General features: G+C 50.4%; 1 protein-coding gene across 2 annotated transcripts in view; it reads left to right on the top strand.

Moving 5' to 3' along the window:
- Positions 1-20,161, top strand: part of MATN2 (matrilin 2) — a 166,777-nt gene that overhangs the window by 132,311 nt on the left and 14,305 nt on the right. For both annotated transcript variants that reach the window (XM_052651949.1, XM_052651948.1), the window contains exons 8-12: positions 1,043-1,165; positions 4,186-4,308; positions 4,537-4,659; positions 17,974-18,096; positions 19,293-19,415. In XM_052651949.1, the coding sequence (XP_052507909.1) occupies positions 1,043-1,165; positions 4,186-4,308; positions 4,537-4,659; positions 17,974-18,096; positions 19,293-19,415 (615 nt within the window). The remainder of the gene's footprint in view (positions 1-1,042; positions 1,166-4,185; positions 4,309-4,536; positions 4,660-17,973; positions 18,097-19,292; positions 19,416-20,161) is intronic.

Below are 20,161 nucleotides of genomic sequence, written 5' to 3'. Positions count from 1 at the left end.
ACAACCTGGGCCAGCATCAGAGATGCGTCTTCTCCAGTTTCTTGATTATGGATGGTGTCACGCTGTCACCCAGAACCCAGTGGGGCTTTGGACCCTTCTTAATGTAACTGCTTTTTCCCGCCTGTCCAAAATCGCTGGGTATCTTGCAAGATCAGCTGCTGATTATTCTGCCTTGTGCCGTCCCATGTCGTTGTCAGATGTCACTGCCAGCAGCAGCTCCATACATGCTTTGAGCCCTAGTAATCAGGTTAACTGGCAGAAGAGATTGAATTTTCCCAGCGTTTCCATCATTCTTGGGAGGAGATGGGCTGGGAACCGTGGTGCTCAACCCATTTTGTTGCAGGAAGGGGGACCCCTTCCAAGGCCTGAAACTGGGCTCTTGTCTAACACTCAGAAATGAATTATCCGAGGAGACACATGTGCTGACAAAGCAAGAGATTTTACTGGGAAAGGGCACCCGGGTGGAGAGCAGTAGGGTAAGGGAACCCAGGAGAACTGCTCCGCCGCGTGGCTCGCAGTCTCGGATTTTATGGTGATGGGACTAGTTTCCAGGTGGTCTTTGGCCAATCATTCTAATTCAGTCTTTCCTGGTGGCGCACACATCGCTCAGCCAAGATGGGTACTAGCAAGAGGGACTCTGGGAAGTGGATGGACACGTAGTGTCTCCTTTTGACCTTTCCCGAACTCTTCCGGTTGGTGGTGGCTTATTAGTTCTGTATTCCTTATCAGGATCTCCTGTCATAAAACAACTCATGCAAATGGTTACTATGGTGCCTGGTCAGGGTGGGCGGTTTCAATCAGTGTGCTTCCCCTAACCATTTCACCAGCGTTTTGGCCATCTATTGAGGAGGAGACCCCTGCTGGAGAGTGCAGAGGGACATACCCCAGGTGCCAGGTTCTCCCAAACAAGCTCGTGCAGAACTGGAGCTGCCATCTGTGTCCCATGGAGCACCTTCCTTACTGAATATTTACTGGGAGGGGCCAACCTCAGCTCTGGGAGAAGCCCCAAGCCTGAAGGAATGTTTGCCCTTTCTCCCTTCAGGGATCAACTACTGCGCACTGAACAAGCCAGGCTGTGAGCACGAATGCATCAACACGGAGGAGGGCTACTACTGCCGCTGCCGCCGGGGCTACACCCTGGACCCCAACGGCAAGACCTGCAGCCGTGAGTGTCCCTGGGTCAGGGGGACAGGGGGCTCATGGGAGGGCCAGGTTCACACGCAGGCCCTGGGGCTCACTAGCAGTCAGTCACTTCTGAAGCTCCTGGGTTTCCTATGAGCCTGATGGTCCAGCAGCCTTAACTTTCCTGGCCTCAGTTTCATCGTCTGTAAAATGGGACTACTCATGCTGCTTACCTCAGAGACTGGATTGTGAAGAGTGAAAGAATCAGCATGTAGAAAACACTTAGAAAAATGCTGCTAGACACATAATAAAAGCCCAGTAAATATTAACTAGGCTTCCCTGGTGGCACAGATGGTAAGGAATCTGCCTGCAATGCAGGAGTCCTGAGTTCGAGCTCTGAATCAGGAAGATCCCCTGGAGAAGGGAATGATTACCCACTCCAGTATTCTTGCCTGGAGAATTCCATGGACAGAGGAGCCTGGCGGGCTACAGTCCGTGGGGTCGCAAAGAGTTGGACATGACTGAGCAACTAACACACACACAAATATTAGCTAATATTACCATTTGCTCTTGAGAGCCTTGATTAAGTCAGACCAGCCTGATTTCATCCAGACTCTGCCTCATACTAGACATGTGACCCCAGGTAAGGTATTAAAGTTCTCCAAGCTTTGACTTTCCCATCCATTTAAAAAAAGGGAAGATGATAACAGCATTGATTTTCTGGAGTTGTTACGGGGAATCATGAGGACTGTTTCAACCTCTTAGCACAATGCTTGACACAAGGAAAACATACAATTAAAAATAAGAGCGCTTTGTTGCCACAGAGCCTGGGACAGGAACCAGAAAAGAGACAGACCTCAGAAGGCCCTTGGGCCACTGCAGACCTCATCTGAGGGCAAGCTGAGAAACATGGGACTTTTTATGAAGCATTGTCTTCATTTTCTTGTGTAAGAGGCGAAACACAACTCGGTCTGGTGATGTCAACAGGGAAACTTGCAAGATGTGCCAGCTGGATGGTTCCATCTCTTTTTTACGAGGCACAGTCTCCACTGGTCCAAGCCAGCAGGGGTGGGGCGCGTGACACGGCGGGGGACGCCCTGACCCTGGGGGGTGCCAGCGAGGGGCTTGGTGACACGGCTGGCACAGAAGGGGCCCTTTGTGTAGCTTTCCACCCAGCGAGCTGCACATCTGCTCCAGCTTTGGGGACAGAGATAGATTGTGAGTGAGAACAGTACAGCTGTTCAGTATTTGGACCCTCCACCGCCTGGAGGGGAAGTTTCACAGATGAAGTATTAGGTGCAGAGCAGTCCTCGGGAAACCTCGTGCCCCTTTCGGTCTTCAGAGGAAACAGAGTCCTCGATCGGGCTTTCGAAGCATCAATCTCGGAAGTCAAAGCATTTTTGAACCAGAGAGTTGGCACTGCTCTGCACTTGCCTCTGGAAGTCTCTGAGTCCTTGTGAAAAGCCAGTGGTGAACAAGGGTCCTTCTGCTTGACGAGGAGACGCCCCGGTGAAGATGGATCTGTGTACAGCCTGCCTGCCTTCTCTTCCAGGAGCGTGGGGCCTGCCAGCTGACAGCTCTGACAGGCATCCCAGGGCAGGCTAGGCGTGACCCACGTAGAGCCCCAGGGCCCATGATCTGCCTCCCCCTCCCTACACGCCTTGGAGCAGAAGAGATTGAGCCATCTTTTCTTTCTGGAATCTAGTAAGAAGGACCATCTAGTCGGCTTCAAAAAAGTATAAACTAAGCTATTTCTTCCTAGGGGTCCCCAGAGATAGCCTGGTAATCCTATTCTCCATGGGGGCTCAGGGAGCCCACAAACCATCACGATAGGAAGCCCTTATGAGGTGCTTGCTCCGTGTAGGCGTGGCCGGGATCACTTCCCAAGGACTCACTCACTTTATCTGCACCAGATCCCAGTGAGGCATCAATATTCTTACCCCCATTTAAAGTCGGGGAAACAAGCGCAAGGAGATTAAGTTACGTTTCCCAGGATCACGTGATGGGTAAATGGTGAACTGAGATGTGAATAGAAGTCTCTGGCTCTTGAGATTTTGTGAATGTTTACAGTAGGCACAGCCACAGGTGGAATGTTCCAGAAGGCATAGTCCCAGGCCCTGTGGGAGTTAAAGAGGTCCACCCCATGGCCCTGCACAAGGCCTCCAGTGTCTCTGCAGTCTCCGGGTGTGCGTTTTCTCCATCAAGGAAATCTGGGAGGCAGCCTGCAGGGCTGTCTGGTGGGAACCAGTTCACCGCAGCTGTGTGTCTGTTATCCTAGCTGGGCCAGCTGTGCAGGGCTCGGGTGCCAGGACTGGCCACACACGCAAGGCCTTGGCGTTGGTTTGTTTTCTGAATCTGGATGTCCTGGTTATGGGGGATAACAGCACTTTTTCTCTTTCAGATACAAAGGAACTATACAGTTCTTTTTCCCCCAGCTGTATACTTTGTAATGACAGGCATTCACAAAGTGATTATGCATGCCAGCCACTGTTCTGAGGGTTTTAGGTGAATCCACTCTTCCCACCATGTTCCTAGAAAAAAGCGAGCCTCAACCCCATTTCTCAAGTCATGAGATGCTGGCAGAGAGGCCAAATGACCGCCTAGCAAGCATCTCACAGCTGGGAAGCCAGTAGGGGGAGGTGGGATTTGAGCCCAAATAGTGTGGCGTGGAGCCCTCCCCAATCCTGAGACACGGCTGTCAGCCTCAGGGAGCCGGTCGGTCCGCAGCTCCACCTTCCCGAACCTGGTTCTGCTCTCTGTGCCATGGGGAGGGCACCTTCTCGCAGAGGTGCCCCTGGGGATTGCAGGTGATGCCCAGACCTGGCCCAGGTGCAGAGGGCTGCTGTCCTTACCGCCTTGGCTGGAGTCCCATGCACCTTACTCCTCAAAGAAATACGAAATAAAACCAGGCCAGTGGCACAGGGTGGAAGGAAACCATACACCTCTCTCTTTGGGGCATCAACGGAGTGAAACTGCCAGGCAGTCGCTCCCTGGGGAGGTGGTTTTGTTCTCTGATGCCCTCCTGGCTTACTTCAGGGGTTTTCCCTGTGTGGTCGCCCGCAGGGGTGGATCACTGCGCCGAGCAGGACCACGGCTGTGAGCAGCTGTGTCTCAACACGGGGGACTCGTTCGTGTGCCAGTGTTCGGAAGGCTTCCTCATCAACGACGACCTCAAGACCTGCTCACGTGAGTGCCCTTCGTGCTTCTCTTACAGGGAAGAGCTTTGCCACCAGCGTGGAGAACGTGACGGCCGTAGGGGACGGCGGGCCCCCCTCTGTCCTCTGCGCGTTGCTCCGGGGGAGATGGTGGGGCTGTCTGTCCCCTGGGGACCGCGCGCCTTCCCGGGGCAGGAGGAGGAGGGTTAGGGGGGCACGCAGGTCCGTGATCTGATTCCCTGGCTGTGGGATTTTGCAGGAGTGGATTACTGCTTGCTCAGCCACCACGGTTGCGAGTACTCCTGCGTCAACACGGACAGATCCTTCGTCTGCGAGTGTCCCGAGGGACACATGCTCCGCAGTGACGGCAAGACCTGTGCCAGTGAGTGTTGTGACGTCGAACAAGGGGGACCCGGCACGGGCGATCGTGGGTAGGGGGCGCCGAGGACAGTGACCACGGGTGGGTCTGCCCACCCCCCCCGCCCCCCCCCGCCCCCCCCCCCCCGCCCCCGAGTTCATGGCTGAACGTGTGCGAAAGCCCCCTCCCAGCGATGTCAGCCCCGGTGGCTGCCGCTTTCCTGCCCCAAGACGGCTTCTGCCTCTTCCTTCCCGGCCCGTGGTCATTTCGGAGCAGGTATGAGTTATAGTGAAGTAGATGCCTTCCTGACTGCGGACTTTCGGCTGCGCTGCCCGCTGAGCGCGTGCTTTCTCTGGGTCTCAACCTCAGCAGAATCCTCACCTTCAGACCAAGTGAAAAGCCTAAAGTGACCAGCTGTTACGGGATGGGTTCAGACTCTGGACTCTTGTGACTCCAAAGTCAGTTCTGCGAGAAGGGGAGGCTCCTGAGAACCCCGTCCCCTCCCCCAATCCGGATAATTTGGCAGCAGATGTGGGGGGGGCAGTGAGGTTGGCAGTGAGGTTCCCTGGGGACATATTTCCCGGCAGCTGGTCCCAATTCCTGTCTCCATTACCTAAAAAAAAAAAAAGCTCCCTGATGGCCTTCTCTTCACTGAAGGATGCTGTTTTCTGCCCTGCAGTCCTGTTTCCAAGTGGACAAAGATAAAGGCTTAAAAATAGTCATTTTGAGAGAAGGGGTCAAAAGTGGAGGAACAGGATTGCCATGTACCTTGCGGGTCCTGCTAGTCTTTCCAGTTATAGGACCAGGTTCCCTGACCACTGATAGAACTGTGGTCACAACCTAACATGTCCACCTTTTTATGTCATCTGTTCACTTGGGCAGGTGCCCTGATTGCATAGCTGGGTGTGCCTCTCTAACTCCGCCGGCTGTGAGAAAAGGTTTCCCCCATTTGGGATGGAGTCTTGAGTTTTATGGCTTGCTTGTGGCTGCCTGCCCGGCTGTCCTGGCCAGCACGGCCAGCACAGGGAGGAGCTGGACATCAGGGTGCAGAAAGAGAGTGGGTGTGTGGAATTGCATGTACATTTGACTGCATGCCAAAGCCAGAAGCCTGCTTTTTAGCTGACTTATTTTAATTCTCATCATCTTAGATTATCCATGCATTTGTTTGGACCTCCCCATTGCTGTGATAACCAAGACCTGACTATAAGATAATTGCAGGACATCTAAGAAATTTTCATGACCCTTCCAAACAAATGCTGCCCCTCTTCCTTACAATTGCGTGTCCCACTCCCTCCTTCCAGCCACATCTGTTATGACCACTGACACTTTCAAATATCCATTTTCTCATTTATAGGGCTTGTAACTAATGATACAGTGATATCATCCATTTGAGTAAATGTGCAACAATACCATTAGAAGTGAATTTTGATATGTATTTGTTTATTATGTATGGTGTGTCTACATGAGATGGTCAGATGAGTTAGAATTATCCTATCCTTGGGCAATGGTTGGAGAAGGCAGTGGCAACCAACTCCAGTGCTCTTGCCTGGAAAATCCAATGGACGGAGGTGCCTGGTAAGCTGCAGTCCATGGGGTCACTAAGAGTCGGACACGACTGAGCGACTTCACTTTCACTTTTCACTTTCATGCATTGGAGAAGGAAATGGCAACCCACTCCAGTGTTCTTGCCTGGAGAATCCCAGGGACAGGGGAGCCTGGTGGGCTGCCGTCTCTGGGGTCATACAGAGTCAGACACGACTGAAGCAACTTAGCAGCAGCAACAGCAGCAGGCAATGGTTGGAGTAGGAAATGGTGAAAGAAAGTGAGTCACTCAGTCATGTCCGACTCTTTGCAAACCCATGGACTGTAGCCTACCAGGCTCCTCTGTCCATGGGATTTTCTAGGCAAGGTACTGGAGTGTGTTGCCATTTCCTTCTCCAGGGGATCTTCCCAGCCTGGGGATCAAACCTGGGTCTCCTGCATTGTAGGCAGACACTTTACCGTCTGAGCCACCAAAGAAGTCAGGGCCCCTTGATAGCTCAGTTGGAAAAGGAAATGGTAACCCACTCTAACACTCTTGCCTGGGAAATCCCATGGACAGAGGAGCCTGGAGGGCTGTAGTCCATGGAGTTGCAGAGTCAGACATGACTGAGCACACACACAGACAATGGTGGTATTTGTAAGAGATGCATTTGACCCGCGTTCTGACACATATCTATTGAGCTTGTCCCCTATTTGAAGCCTGTGTCTGCCCCGGGTTGATTCTGTCTAGCTGCCCTGTTCTGTAATAATGGGCTGTGTTTTCAGTGTGGCCACAGTAAACTGGGGTTGGGAATGTGTGTTTCCCAGCTCTGTCCCAAATCACAAACAGCCTGACACCATGACTGCATCTTTTTTGAAATCATGCTGGGCTGTGGGTGGGGAGCCCGTTGGAGTTCAGCCAGGCCTGCTCAGCAGATACGGGTATCCTTGGCCCTTCATAAAGGCAGCCTCCACTTACCGCCTTGATAGCAGGTGGCCTAAAGAATACTCTGCTCACTTTCTGGAAGGTTCTTGGAAGCATGGTGAGCAGGCGCAGTTTCCCAGGGCCCTGGAAGGAATGGACCCTGTTATTCTCACAGCCCTGCGGGCACCTTGGGCTCTCTGGCCTCTGGAGTGACCCCACCCTCCCTTCCTCTTGGTCCCCTGACCCCAAAGCTGCGATCACCCCTTGGAGGGTTGTTCTACAACCCTTAACGGGGTTGAGGTGGGGAGGGAAATCAGGGGGTCTCTCCTGCAAGCTGCAGCTGAGAAGACTCCTCCCATCTCTACCTCCTGGAAATTTCTGAAATAAACCTACTGCAAGCCCATCTCAGCATCAGGAAAGACTCGCTAGTCTAGATGTGCGTGGAGCACACAGCCCACAGGCCTGCGAGCTTCTGGAGGTTAGAGACCCTTACTCACAGACTGAGTTCCAGGCCTTACCCACAGGAAATACTCCATAAAGTTCAACGAATGTTGAGTGAATGGGCAGAGACCACCTGTGTTTTCATCCTGTGGCACCTGGCACAGGGTCCATCTTCTGTTCCGGACCCTTCAGTGGACCTTGACTTGGCAGGTGGCAGAGAGCACCTTCCTCCACCTCCTGAGCCCCACCCAGGTCTTCTTCCCTGTTCCCTCCAGTTCTTCAAAGGAGGCAGCTCCCCTCTTCTCTGAGCAGGGCCTGAACCTCCAGCCCAGCCTGTCTCCACTTAGGACAACTTCCATATCCCACCTCTGCTGGCAGAAACCCAGCTCAGGGCCAGCATCACCTCCATGGGGAACTTCCTGCCCTCCTGGCCTGTTGGGAGCAGCTCTGCTCCACCTGCTGCAGTGAGACCCCATCAGGACCCTTCCCTGTGGCCATCTGTGCACAGATCTAGAATCAGCATGGCAGAGCAGAAAGAACACTGAACTAAGAGCCCGAAGAGTGGGCTTAAATCTTGGGAGGGAACTGACCTCTCTGGATCTGACTGCATGCATGCTAAGTTTCTAAAGTTGTGTCTGACTCTGTGACCCTCTGGATCATAACCTGCCAGGCTCCTCTGTCTATGGGAGTTTCCAGGCAAGAATACTGGAGTGGATTGCCATGCCCTCCTCCAGGGGATCTTCCTGACCCAGGGACCAAACCCACATTTCTTAGGTCTCTTGCCTGCATCTGACTGTTCACCTATAAACTGGGAATGATCATTTATGCCTCCTTCTCAGGGTCACTTTGTAGTACAGGGAAAGACGTTCACTGAAGTGCTTGGGGAACTTGTAAATTGCCATAAACCTGAAGGTACTCTTGTTGAAATCTTACTTCCCACTGTTAGACGGCCCCACACTAGGAGAGGGCTAAGGTAGCCTGGAAACCCACTCCTGGTAGGCCTGGCCTGCCCTCCATGTGGTGACTAGCTGGGAGGAGTCAGACTCAAGAGCCCAGGTGCTGCCTTCCTCTAGCAAGTGGCTGGTGCTGATACAGATCTGAGTGACAAGCATAGAGCACTGGGCATTTCAGCTGGGGATACTCCTACACTGGCCACCAGAGGCGGGTGTGCAAAGGCTTTTTCCTACCTGATGCCTCCTGACTTTGAAGGACCGAAGCAACCCTGAGCAAGACAAGAGCAGTGTGTTACTGTATTTAGGCAGTATCAAAAACTGCATGCTTGGTGACTTAACAGCAGAAATGTAATTATCTGCAGTTCTGGAGGCTGGACGTCCAAGATCAAGATGCCAGTATGGTCAGCTCTGGTGAGAACCCTCCTCTGAGCTTGCAGATGTCTGCCTTCCTGCTGTGCCCTCCCATCATACACAGACACACACATACAGAATACACTCTTTTGTTGTCTCTTTTTAGAAGGGCACATCCCATCGTGGGGGGTCCCATGCTCATAATCTCATCTAACCCTAGTCACCTCCCAAAGGCCCCACCTCCAAATACCAGCACATTGAGGGTTTGGGCTTCAACTCGGAATTTGAGGAGAACACAATTCAGTCCATCATAGAGACTGGAGAGAAGACCACTTTATCCTCATGTATTTACATTAGAGGTTGAAAGGAACAGAAGGAAACTTGGAGATCTTTTCTTTCTTTTGTGGCATGGGGAGAAAACTGATGCCACCCAGGCTGACCCTGGGGGTCGACAACAGAGTCGGGGCTAAGACTGGGGTCCCCTGACTTCAGAATCTGTTACCCGGGGTGACCTCTAAAAATATGTCTCAGTTGAGCTGCTTCTGATTTGTCTGAGAAAAAAAAAAAAAACCTACAAAGAGTTAGCAAATGAATGGCTGCTGCTAGATTTATTATTTTTTAAAATGCCAGCAAATGGTGTAATTCTGTCTCTCAGCCTTGGTCACCCTCTTGGCAGGTGGCCACTGTGGCTTTCTCCCTCTGGGGTTGGGGTTGGTTTTATTAACCTCCTACGTGGAGCCCCAGACACAGAATTGCTGTCTGTCATCACCACAGAGGTGCGAGTCCTCGGAACACATTACCCCATGATTGCTGCACCACAGCCCATGCGTGAGTCACCAGATGTGGAATCCAGATGTGAGGAACAGACTGTATTAGTGTGTGGGGCTGTGAGACTCAGGCCCTAAAACCTGTGCTACGTCCTGAAGCGTCTGCTCGGCTTGATCACGAGTCGTGCAGACCCCCTTCATGATAAGGCTTTAATTAATATGTAGACCTGCCTTCTGACATGTTTGTTTGTTTTTTTTTTAAAAAAAGAGGATCCTTCTCTAAAGGCAAGATGTTTCATTCCTGCATCCTGAGATCTCTGCTAAGTCCTTACATCCACGTCACATGAAGTGGAGGTTCCGTCTGTCCTCACTCTCGTCTCTGGATTTGAGTCTAGGTACTTCTGGTTCACTGATGCTCAGTTTCCACGAGCACTTCCTGTGGACCTGTGTTGTGCTGGTCGTCTTGTGCTGACCCTGGGCCACCGTGGGGTTGATGCAGGTTCAGTTTCTGCCCTGAGAGAGTTTAAAATTTCTCGAGGAAGAAGGATATTAAGGATGGATCTTCCATTCTGTGTGATGAGAGTCATGATGGGGAAAGGAGAGGTGTCACAGGGCATCTGGCAGGGGGACCCTCACCTGGTCCAGAGGAAGTCTTCCTGAGAAAGAAGTGTTTGATTTGACCTTTAGAGACTGATGTAGGGAGCTATGCAGAGACGGAGGGTGTTATGGACTGAATATTTGTGTCCCCACCCCCAAATTCATATGTTGAAAGTCTAACCGTGGAAGGTGATGGTGTTAGGAGGCAAGGCTGTTAGGAAGTGATTAGGTCGTGAGGGTGGAGCCCGTGTGAATGAGATCCCTGCCCACAGAGCTCTCCAGTCCCTTCTGCCATGTAAGGATACAAGAAGTCTGTGACCTAGAAGAGGGCTCTCACCCAACCTTGCTGGCATCCTGACCTCAGACTTCCAGCCTCCAGAACGGTGAACAATACATTTCTGTTGTTTATAAGCTAGCTACTCAGTCTGAAGTGTTTTGTTAGAGCAGCCCCAAAGGGCTAAAACGGAGGGGGTGGTCTTCCTAGGCACAGGAAATAGAACATGCCAGCCAGGGTCCAGAGAGTGAACTGAAAGAAGCTGAGGGTACTGAGTACTAAGTACTGAGTACTAAGTATTGAGTACTGAGTAGTAAGTACCGAGTGCTGAGTTGAGAGGGAGACTGGAGAGATGTGAGCCTGGAGGAGCCACTGAGACAGACCACTGCAGCACTTAGAGTTACATTATGCTATTTGGAGGTTCAGCTTCCCTTGAGAAAACTGTTTTAGTTTGCCTTCTGAGAATCTATCAGCCTATCTGAGCAGCCTCTGCTGAGTCTGCTGGGTGAGGATGACCCCTGGACCACAGAGGTGACAGACCTGTGATCTAATCACACCTCTGCCCCCAGCACAGCTGAGACTAATCATCTCTGTAGGGTAAGGGGCCTTGGGAAAGTCACGCCCACTCTGTGTCCTTCAGTTTCTGTGCCTTTAAAGGAAGGTGTTGGATCAGTTCATCCTCAAGGTCCTTTCCAGCCTGAGAATGAGGGTAGAGGCTGGCAGGGTAAGGGCTCCATAAACACTCAATGAATGAATGAACTCTTGTCGGAGTGCCCACCATTCTCCCCAGGCTGAAGGCCCCCCGTAATCGTGAGTCAGGGATGTTGGCTCTCTTTGCCTGTTAGGGAACCACTGACATGCTTTCCCAGCAGGGAGTACCCTTAGCTCCAGAGAGATGCTGACTCCAAGCTGGTTTCCAGACTTGGTAACTGAAAGGCAGCTGAAAGCCTGTGGTCAGGGAGTTAGCTAGAGTACAACTTTGGCCTTCTCTAATTTACCATGTGTGGTTCTTTAATTATGAGTGACAGGAATGTCCCTGATGTGCAGAAACTGGATGTTTTGCTGAACAAATGCGAATCGCACTCTGCAAGGCTGGAAGGAGGGAGAGAAAGGGGAGCCCTGCTGACCGCCACCATCCACACAGCGTGGGTTCTCATTTAAAACTCTCGTGACCCTTGGTTTTCAGAGTAAAAAGCTGAGGAAATGTTTCCTTTAACTCAGCAGGCGTTTGCTGAGGACCTGCTGTGGAGGCCAGGCATTAAGTTAGGAGCTGGGAGACGCAGCAGAGGAGGGCAGGTGCAGCCCGTGGTCCCCTGGAGGTCAGAGCCCATGTAAGCGTCGTCCAGTGGGGAGGCGGGCATAGGTCCAGAGCAACCAGTAAGTGTTTGGTGATAGCTGTGATGCTGGGCTTTCCTATAGCTCAGATGGTAAAGAATCTGCCTGCAGTGCAGGAGACCTAGGTTTGATTCCCTGGGTCAGGAAGATCCCCTGGAGAAGGGAATGGCAACTCACTCAAGTATTCTTGTCTGGAGAATCCCATGGATAGAGGAGCCTGGTGGGCTACAGTCCACGGGGTCGCAAAGAGTCAGACATGACTGAGTGACTAATACTACTGCTGCTAGCTGTGACACTACCAGAGGGACCAGGGGCCTGGGGCTGTGCGGCTCTGTGCAGGGAGGTCCCAGAAGACACGGAGAGGAGGTGGAGGCAGCAGATCATCGGCTGGGCAGAGCCCTGTAGGGGCAGGGCTTCGGGCTTGGCGGGCTTCCCTGGTGGCTCAGCTAGTAAAAAATCCCTCTGCAGTGCAGGAGACCCCGGTTGGATTCCTGGGTCAGGAAGATCCACTGGAGAAGGGATAGGCTGCCCACTCCAGTATTCTTGGGCTTTGCTAGTGTCTTAGCTGGTAAAGAATCTGCCTGCGATGCGGGGGACCTGAGGGTTTGGTCCCTGGGTTAGGAAGATCCCCTGGAGGAAGGGAAAAGCTTCCCACTCCAGTATTCTGACCTGGAGAATTCCATGGACTGTATAGTTCATGGAGGTTGCAAAGAGTCGGACACGACTGAGCTACTTTCACTTTCTGTCTTGGTCCTGAGATACTGAAAGAAAGTACTCAGAGGTGGGGGGAGCGTGGCTGAGATGAGGCAGCGGGCAGGTCCTGCGAACCTCACCAGTGAGTCCTAGCCAGACTCTCAGGAGGCACTAAAGGTGTCAGGCAGACGGAGGGAGGGATGTCTGCACACACGCTTTAGAAGAGCACTCTGGCTGAGTCCAGGAGAGTGGGCTGGAGGGGGTGAAGTAGGTCTGTGAAGACCTAGTTGGTAGGTAGAGTAACAGCCCAGGAGAAAGATGATGGCAGGTGGTTCATGATGATGGAGGAGTGGCATCACCCCTCTGGACACTTGGGAAGGTCTCTGAACCTACGTTCTGGGTCCCACGCTGGCATCTTACTACTGGCAGTTTGTTGGTGTCATCCGTGGGGCTTTATAGAACGTCCGAAGGTCCAGGCAGCACCCTGGACCTCCCGAAATAGAGATTATCTTACGTTGATTGATGCAACCTTCTTGCAGGACAATTTGAAAAATATTTATCCGGGGGTAAATGTTCCTACCCTTTAGTGAGGCAATCCTACTTCTAGATGTTTATCTTTCGGACTTGCTTTCCCATTGTATGCAAAACTACAGGTACACGAGTATCCCCTGCAGGAACAATTGTAACTGCAAAGCCTAGGAACCAGCTCAGTGCGCTTCCAATAAGAAACTGGTTAAATGAATCACGGTGCTGCCTTTAAAAAATAATGACGTAGGGTGTCAAAGGTGAGAGAGAAGGGTACTTGTATAAGATTTTTTTGTCTGTTTAAATCTGATTTTATTTGTAGAATGGTAAAAGGTATACATAGTTTAAAAATCAAAACAATACGAAAAGACGTGCATTAAGGAGTTTGGCTCCCACTCTTGCCCACCCTTCCATCCCCCTGCCTCCCTTTGGTTCCCAGGTAACAGGCAGTGGGCAGCCTCCATCCAGGGCGGCCCCTCCTGGATTCACACACGTGTGTTCCTTCCCTCCTTCACTGTCCGCCTGCATGACTGACAGCATATGGAAATAGCGGTGCTGTGTCATGTCTCCAGTGAAGTTATCAGACACTGTGGCTGCTTTCTGGGAGCTCTCTCTGGCTTCTTGAAGTCGTGTTGGCTTCACTCTAAGGGAAGCTGTGTTGGGAGCAGCCCTGTGGAGAGGCCCACATGTTGAGGGACTGAAGCCTTCGGTCAACCGCCAGGGAGGAACTGAGGCCAGTGCACACACCACTGAGCTCAGAAGCAGATCCTCCAGCTCCAGTGGAGCCCTGGGATCAATGCAGCTCCCAGGGGACCTGCTTGACTGCAGCCTCAGAAGACACTCTGAGCCAGAACCTCCCAGCTGAGCCACGGCTGGCTTCCAGGCCCTCAGAAACTGTGTGACATCACACATGTTGCCTTAAGCTGCTAAGTGTTGGCATACCTTGATTCACAGCAACGGATAGCTGCTGCTGCTGCTGCTGCTGCTGCTAAGTCACTTCAGTCGTGTCCGACTCTGTGCGACCCCAGAGATGGCAGCCCACCAGGCTCCCCCGTCCCTGGGATTCTCCAGGCAAGAACACTGGAGTGGGTTGCCATTTCCTTCTCCAATGCATGAAAGTGAAAAGTGAAAGTGAAGTCACTCAGTTATGTCCGACTCCTAGCAACCCCATGAAGTGCAGCCCACCAGGCTTCTCTGTCCATGGGACTTGCCAGGTAAGAGTACTGGAGTGGGGTGCCATTGCCTTTTCCACAATGGATAGCTAACATTCCATTTTATTTCCATTCTGTTCCTGTTTCTTTGGGGCTTCCCTGGTGGCTCAGCTGGTAAAGAATCCACCTGCAATGCCGGAGACCTGGGTTCGACCCCTGGTTTGGAAGGATCTCTTGGAGAAAGGAATGGCTACCCACTCCAGTATTCTGGGCTGGAGAATTTCGTGGACTGTATAGTCCATGGGATCACAAAGGGTCGGACACAACTGAGCGATTTTCACTTTCACTTTTCTTTATATGAATAAAAGCCAATACAAATATCTGTTTATATTTTTCCCATTTCCTTAGGCACACACAAAATGGTGCACTATGTACCACATTCTATGCCTTTTTTTCTTCACTCAATGATATTTATTGGAGATTTCTTCAAACCATTACATAAACAACTTCCTTATTTTATTTACAGCTGCTTAGCGTCTCATTGGGATTTCCCTGGTAGCTCAGCTGGTAAAGAATCTGCTTGCAATGCAGGAGACCCTGGTTCAGTTCCTGGGTCAAGAAGATCCCTTGGAGAAGGGATAGGCTACCCACTCCAGTATTCTTGGGCTTCCCTGGTGGCTCAATTGGTAAAGAATCTGCCTGCACTGCAGGAGACCTGGGTTCGATCCCTGGGTTGGGAAGATCCCCTGGAGGAGGGGCATGGCAACCCACTCCAATATTCTTGCCTGGAGAATCCCCATGGACAGAGGAAGCTGGCAGGCTGCAGTCCATGGGGTCACAAAGAGTCAGACACGACTGAGTGACTAAGCACAGAGTCTCACTGTGTAGAATATTTGTTCAGCTTGTCTCCTGAGTAGTCGTGGACATCTGGATTGTTCCCCACTTTTCATTATTACAAGCGATGCTGCTGTGAATGACTTGAAAGTATATCTCTTCATACGGTGCCAGGGTATCTGCAGGAGAGGATCCCAGAAGTAAAGCTGCCAGGTCAAAGGTACCTTTTGTACTTTAGGCAGATACCACCAGATACCCCCTCCAAAGGGGACGTCTCCCCTTAGTATGTTTGAATTTTGAATCATGGGCCCATTTTGCCTTTCAAATAATCTCTGCAGGTGACTGGTGTTCCCCTGAGATTGAGAACCATTGCTCTAGTCTCTTGATCAGATGCCCTGAGCAGGTAAGAAGGGAAAAGGTTAAAAACTCAAATTCTCTACATGCTTTTAAAGCATGCACACAACAAAATTTCCAAGCAGCTATTAGTACAAAAGCCCAGGAGAGCTCAGAGGCTGGGCTGGGAACTCCCAGGATCGTCTGCAGCCAATGGTGAGGATGCCCCCTGAGAACAGTGCTTTCAGGCTCAGCAGGCTCCCGAGAGAGGAAAGCAGTGCCCCTCTGCCAAGTACAGACTCTTCCTGCAAGAGCCTGGGGGGGCCAATGACCTTTCAGGATCCTTGTGGAAAGACTCAATCACTCTTCAAAACTGCAGCCTGAGATGAGGCTACAGAGACAGGACAGGGCATGGGGGATGCTCCAGAAAGAAGGGGCGTGCTCAGGGGGGCCTGTCTGCATTATGGCTTGACAAGGCTGGCCTGAAAGAGTTATAGCTATTTTATTGCATTGGAAAATGGAGTATTCTTAATATAAATTCATGGTGAAGAGAAAAAAACGCTCACCTCCACAGCCAGCCAGCTGTCTGTATTATGGATCACTCAATTGTATTTCCACTCAACACTACGTGAGGGATTACCCCAAGCCATCGAGAAATGTTCTGCATCAATAACGAGTCTAGACTGTGCCCGGAGAAGTAAGTCATGTTCCGAGCAAAGAGCAAGGGCCAGCTCTGCTTTGACTCTCGTCTGCAGTTATAATTTCAGTTGATACAACACTTTCCCACTGTTCAGATTTTGGCAGCCCTTCTGCCCAAACGAAGACAAAATTCCCTTCATGTTTGGAAGCTTACTTTAGAGTATAGCAACGCAGTGTAGCTGAGGAAAACATGGTATTTATTATCAGAAGATTACATTTTTAATCTGGTGCTGTCACTTATTAGCAACTGATGTTGGCAAGCCATTAATCTTCCCAAAGCATAGTTTCCCTGGCTGGTAAATGAGAAAAACAACAGCTGCTTTAATTAACCCATAGGGTAGTTCTCAAGACTCCCCTCCAATAAAAATACTGCAAAAATGCCTTAGAAAAAAACGTATGGTCTGTGCCTGGCTATAAAAGTGATTATGCACTTTGGAGCATTCATTTTAAAACCTCACTCCAAAGCCACCGTAGAAATTCTGCTCCATCTGAAATGATGGCATTGACTCTCAGAATTATGTTTGGTTCTTAGAAAAAGTCCCTTTCCATCTGTCCTCAGTATCAGGCTTTAACATATCAGCCTGGATTTTACAGCCTGCTGTCACAGAAGCTGCCCCAGCCCCGTCTATGGCGATGCCATTCTTCAGTTGCTCAGCCCTAGGACCTCAGGGTCACCCATGACTCTTCTGTCATATCCATGTGAAGGTGGACTCTTTATACTAACCCATCAGCAAAGCTTGCAGGCTCTGCCTTCAAAGTCCAGCCGCAGTCTGACCCTCTCACCCGCCTGTCTGGGCCACCAGAGCAGTGGCTCTCTTCCCACTCTCCCTGCTCCAGCCTTACCCATGGCCCGTTCTGTGCACGGTGGTCCTTTAAGGGAAAAGTCAGTTCATGTCACTCCACTGCTCAGAACCCTTCTCACTTAGATGCAACCACCGCGTGTGACCCCTTCTGACTTAGATGCAACCACCGCGTGTGACCCCTTCTGACTTAGATGCAACCACCGCGTGTGACCCCTTCTGACTTAGATGCAACCACCGCGTGTGACCCCTTCTGACTTAGATGCAACCACCGCATGTGACTCCCACGAGGTCTGTCCTGGCTCATCGCCTGCCTGGTCCCCTGATCTCCTTGCCTTTCCTGAAATCAGCTCCTGCCACTGTTTGCAGATGCTGTACTTCCTCGGGTGTCATTCTTTTCAAGCACCACGCATTCACTCGTCTCTTTCTCCAGGGCTCTGCTCAGTGTCACCTTCTCTGACATGGCATGGAAAAGAATAAGCCCTCCGCACGCTCCAAATCAGCACGCCCTCTCCATCCTGCTTTTCTCTGGAGCACCTTTTCCTGACATATACATTTGTCTGTCTGTCTTGCCCCTCTTTCCTTCCGCCCCTGCCACCACATGTAAGCTTCACAAAAGCAGAAACTTGGTGTTACTCATTGTTACGTCCCCAGAGACTGGAAGAGTGCCTGACTCAGAGAGACGGAACTCACAAAATATTCCACAGATCAGTGAACAAATGAATGACTGAATGGATGGAGGGAGGGATGATCGAAGTAGGACGCATACATGCACACATAAGCAGATATGCAGACAATGATGGTTATCTGATAATCTGACGTTATGGTTACATGATAATCAATGATGTGGAACTTATTTTCTAATATTTATAGGCCATTTCTATCTCTCCTTTTATAACTTGTCTTTCCGTGTCTTTTGATCATTTTTCCTACAGAGATGACAGTATTATTTTATTTTATGTGCTTTTTATATATTAGGACATTTTGCTCATAGACATGCTTTCTGTTTTGAAATGTACCCTCTAGGATAAAGTACTGCTTTCATTTAAGGTGTCTGAAATATCTTAAGAGATGAAAGAAGTCACTGATGTATGAATCATTTCCTTCTTTTGTTTCTCTGTTTCCACCTGGCTTCTCAGAACTGGACGCTTGTGCTTTGGGCAAGCATGGTTGTGAGCATTCATGTGTAAGCAGTGGAGACTCTTTCGTGTGCCGATGCTTTGAAGGGTATATACTCCGTGAAGATGGGAAGACCTGCAGAAGTAAGTTCCTATTGGAGTGGGTTCCCATTATTATGTCTGATCTCTGCCTGAAATCCACCAGCCTGATCTCTGTATAAATCAGTTACTCTCTAAAACCATTGCCACAAGACCAGTAAGTGTAATGTGGGATCCTAGATCAGAAAAAAAACTGACATCAGGTTGAAAACTAAGGAAATGTAAATTAACTACGGGCTTTGTTTGATATTACTGTATCAGTATTGGTCCATTCATCATAACAAGCGTATCACACTAATGTAAGATGTTGATACTAGGGGAATCTGGGTATGCGGTTTTTTGGGAATCTGTGTACTGTCTTCTCAATTTTCCGTAGATCTAGAACTGTCCTAAAAAAAAAAAGAGAGAGCCTATTAAAAAGAAAACAAACAAATGGACAAGTGACAAAAGTCAAAGCCAGAGCCACAGCTGAAGGTGACACGCCCCGTGACAAGAAACAGTGTGCTCTACTGGAAGGATGTCCAGCCCGAAGCCCGGGCTCTCTCAGCTTCCAGCGCTGCCATTTATTAGCTAGGCAAGCAGCATAACTTCTCTGAGTCTCTGCTTCTTTATCTTTAACAATATTGTTGCTATTGTTGCTGGTGGCACAAATCCCTCTTAGAGACCCCCTTTTGATGAGCCCATTCTTACATCTCAGAAAGTAAGGCCTCTTCCACAGGGCAAAGACACGTCTCCATCAAGTCAAAGGGGAGTGGGTAACCCTGAGCAAATGATTCCTGCCCTTGTCAGTCATCTTCTCAAGCTTCTCAAAGCTCTCTTTACTAAGAGAAACTCATATTGATGCATTTAAAGAAAAGATGGGTACCTGGAAGTATTACTCTCATTTTTCATAAAGGAAAGGGAAGCCTGCAAGAGGTTAAGTGATTCTCCAAAGTCATGTTGTCAGGGAAAAACTCAAAACTAGATTTCGGCATCACCAGTCCAAATTGAGGTTTAATGTCCTAAGTAATCATACCAGCACCTGCGGAAGGCCCATGATGGACTGTGTTTTTACAAGACACTGAAGTAGGTACTGGTGGATGGCGGTGGCTGTGACAGTGAGGAAGCTCGGAGAGTGAACCCGAGGTAGACCTGCTGAGCTCAGATGGGCCTGGAGTCCAGGGGCTGAAAAGGATGCATCCTCCCAAGTGAAGCCCAGGGGAAACTGACGTTAGTGAAATTTTTAACCTTGCTGTCCTCAGGGAAAGATGTCTGCCAAGCAGTGGACCACGGCTGTGAGCACGCTTGTGTGAGCACTGGGGAGTCGTACGTCTGCAAGTGCATGGAGGGATTCCGGCTGGCTGAGGACGGGAAACGCTGCCGAAGTAAGTCGCTTCAGCTCAGGACAGTTAGGGAGCTTCTTTTAACGTTGGAAGTTTTCTGTTATAATCAGTGTCACTATTTTAAGTTCCTGCCTTGGATGCTCTGAAACTGCTGTGCTCGTGATCAGTACACTGGACCCTCAGTGCTTCAGGAATTTCTCAGCCAGGGTCCTGAGTTGTCAGGCTCTTCGCTGCTTTCACTTCTCCCAGTTGTAGCCCCTTTCCACAGGAGTTGTGTGGATGCGCAGAGCCTAGCAGAGTGCCTGGCTAGTCATTGGAAGGGATTAGAATCTGGGTCAGCAATCGCGGTGAGGGTCAAAGCATAGTTGTAGCGCTTTTTCTTCTTGGAAAACCTTGTAAGTAAGGGCAGAAGGTGAGAGAAGGAATGAACGGTTTTTTGGGGGGGAGGGGGCGGGGATCTGGATTATCCATTAACATTTACTTCTGTGGGTCACTCAGAACAGATTACAAGAGTTTTCTTAGAAGGTATATTGCTCAGGGTTCTCCAGAGAACCAATAAAATGTGTGTGTGTGTGTGTATATGTGTGTTTGTGGATAGATGATAGATCAATCGATAGATAAGGAATCTGCCGGGCGGGTTGGTGGCCCAGGGAAGAGCTGATATCGCAGCTCCAATCTGAAGGCAGTCTGGAAGCAGAATTTCCTCTTCTCTGGGGGAAATTCAGTCTTTTTTTTCTCTAAAGGTCTTCAAAATAGGGCCCACCCATATTATGGAGGATATTCTGCTT

This window comes from Budorcas taxicolor, chromosome 14 (genome assembly GCF_023091745.1).
Source record: "Budorcas taxicolor isolate Tak-1 chromosome 14, Takin1.1, whole genome shotgun sequence".
In the NCBI taxonomy this organism is placed as follows: domain Eukaryota; kingdom Metazoa; phylum Chordata; class Mammalia; order Artiodactyla; family Bovidae; genus Budorcas; species Budorcas taxicolor.
The sequence above is the reverse complement of the archived record's forward strand: the minus strand, read 5'-3'. Positions and strand labels throughout refer to the sequence as shown.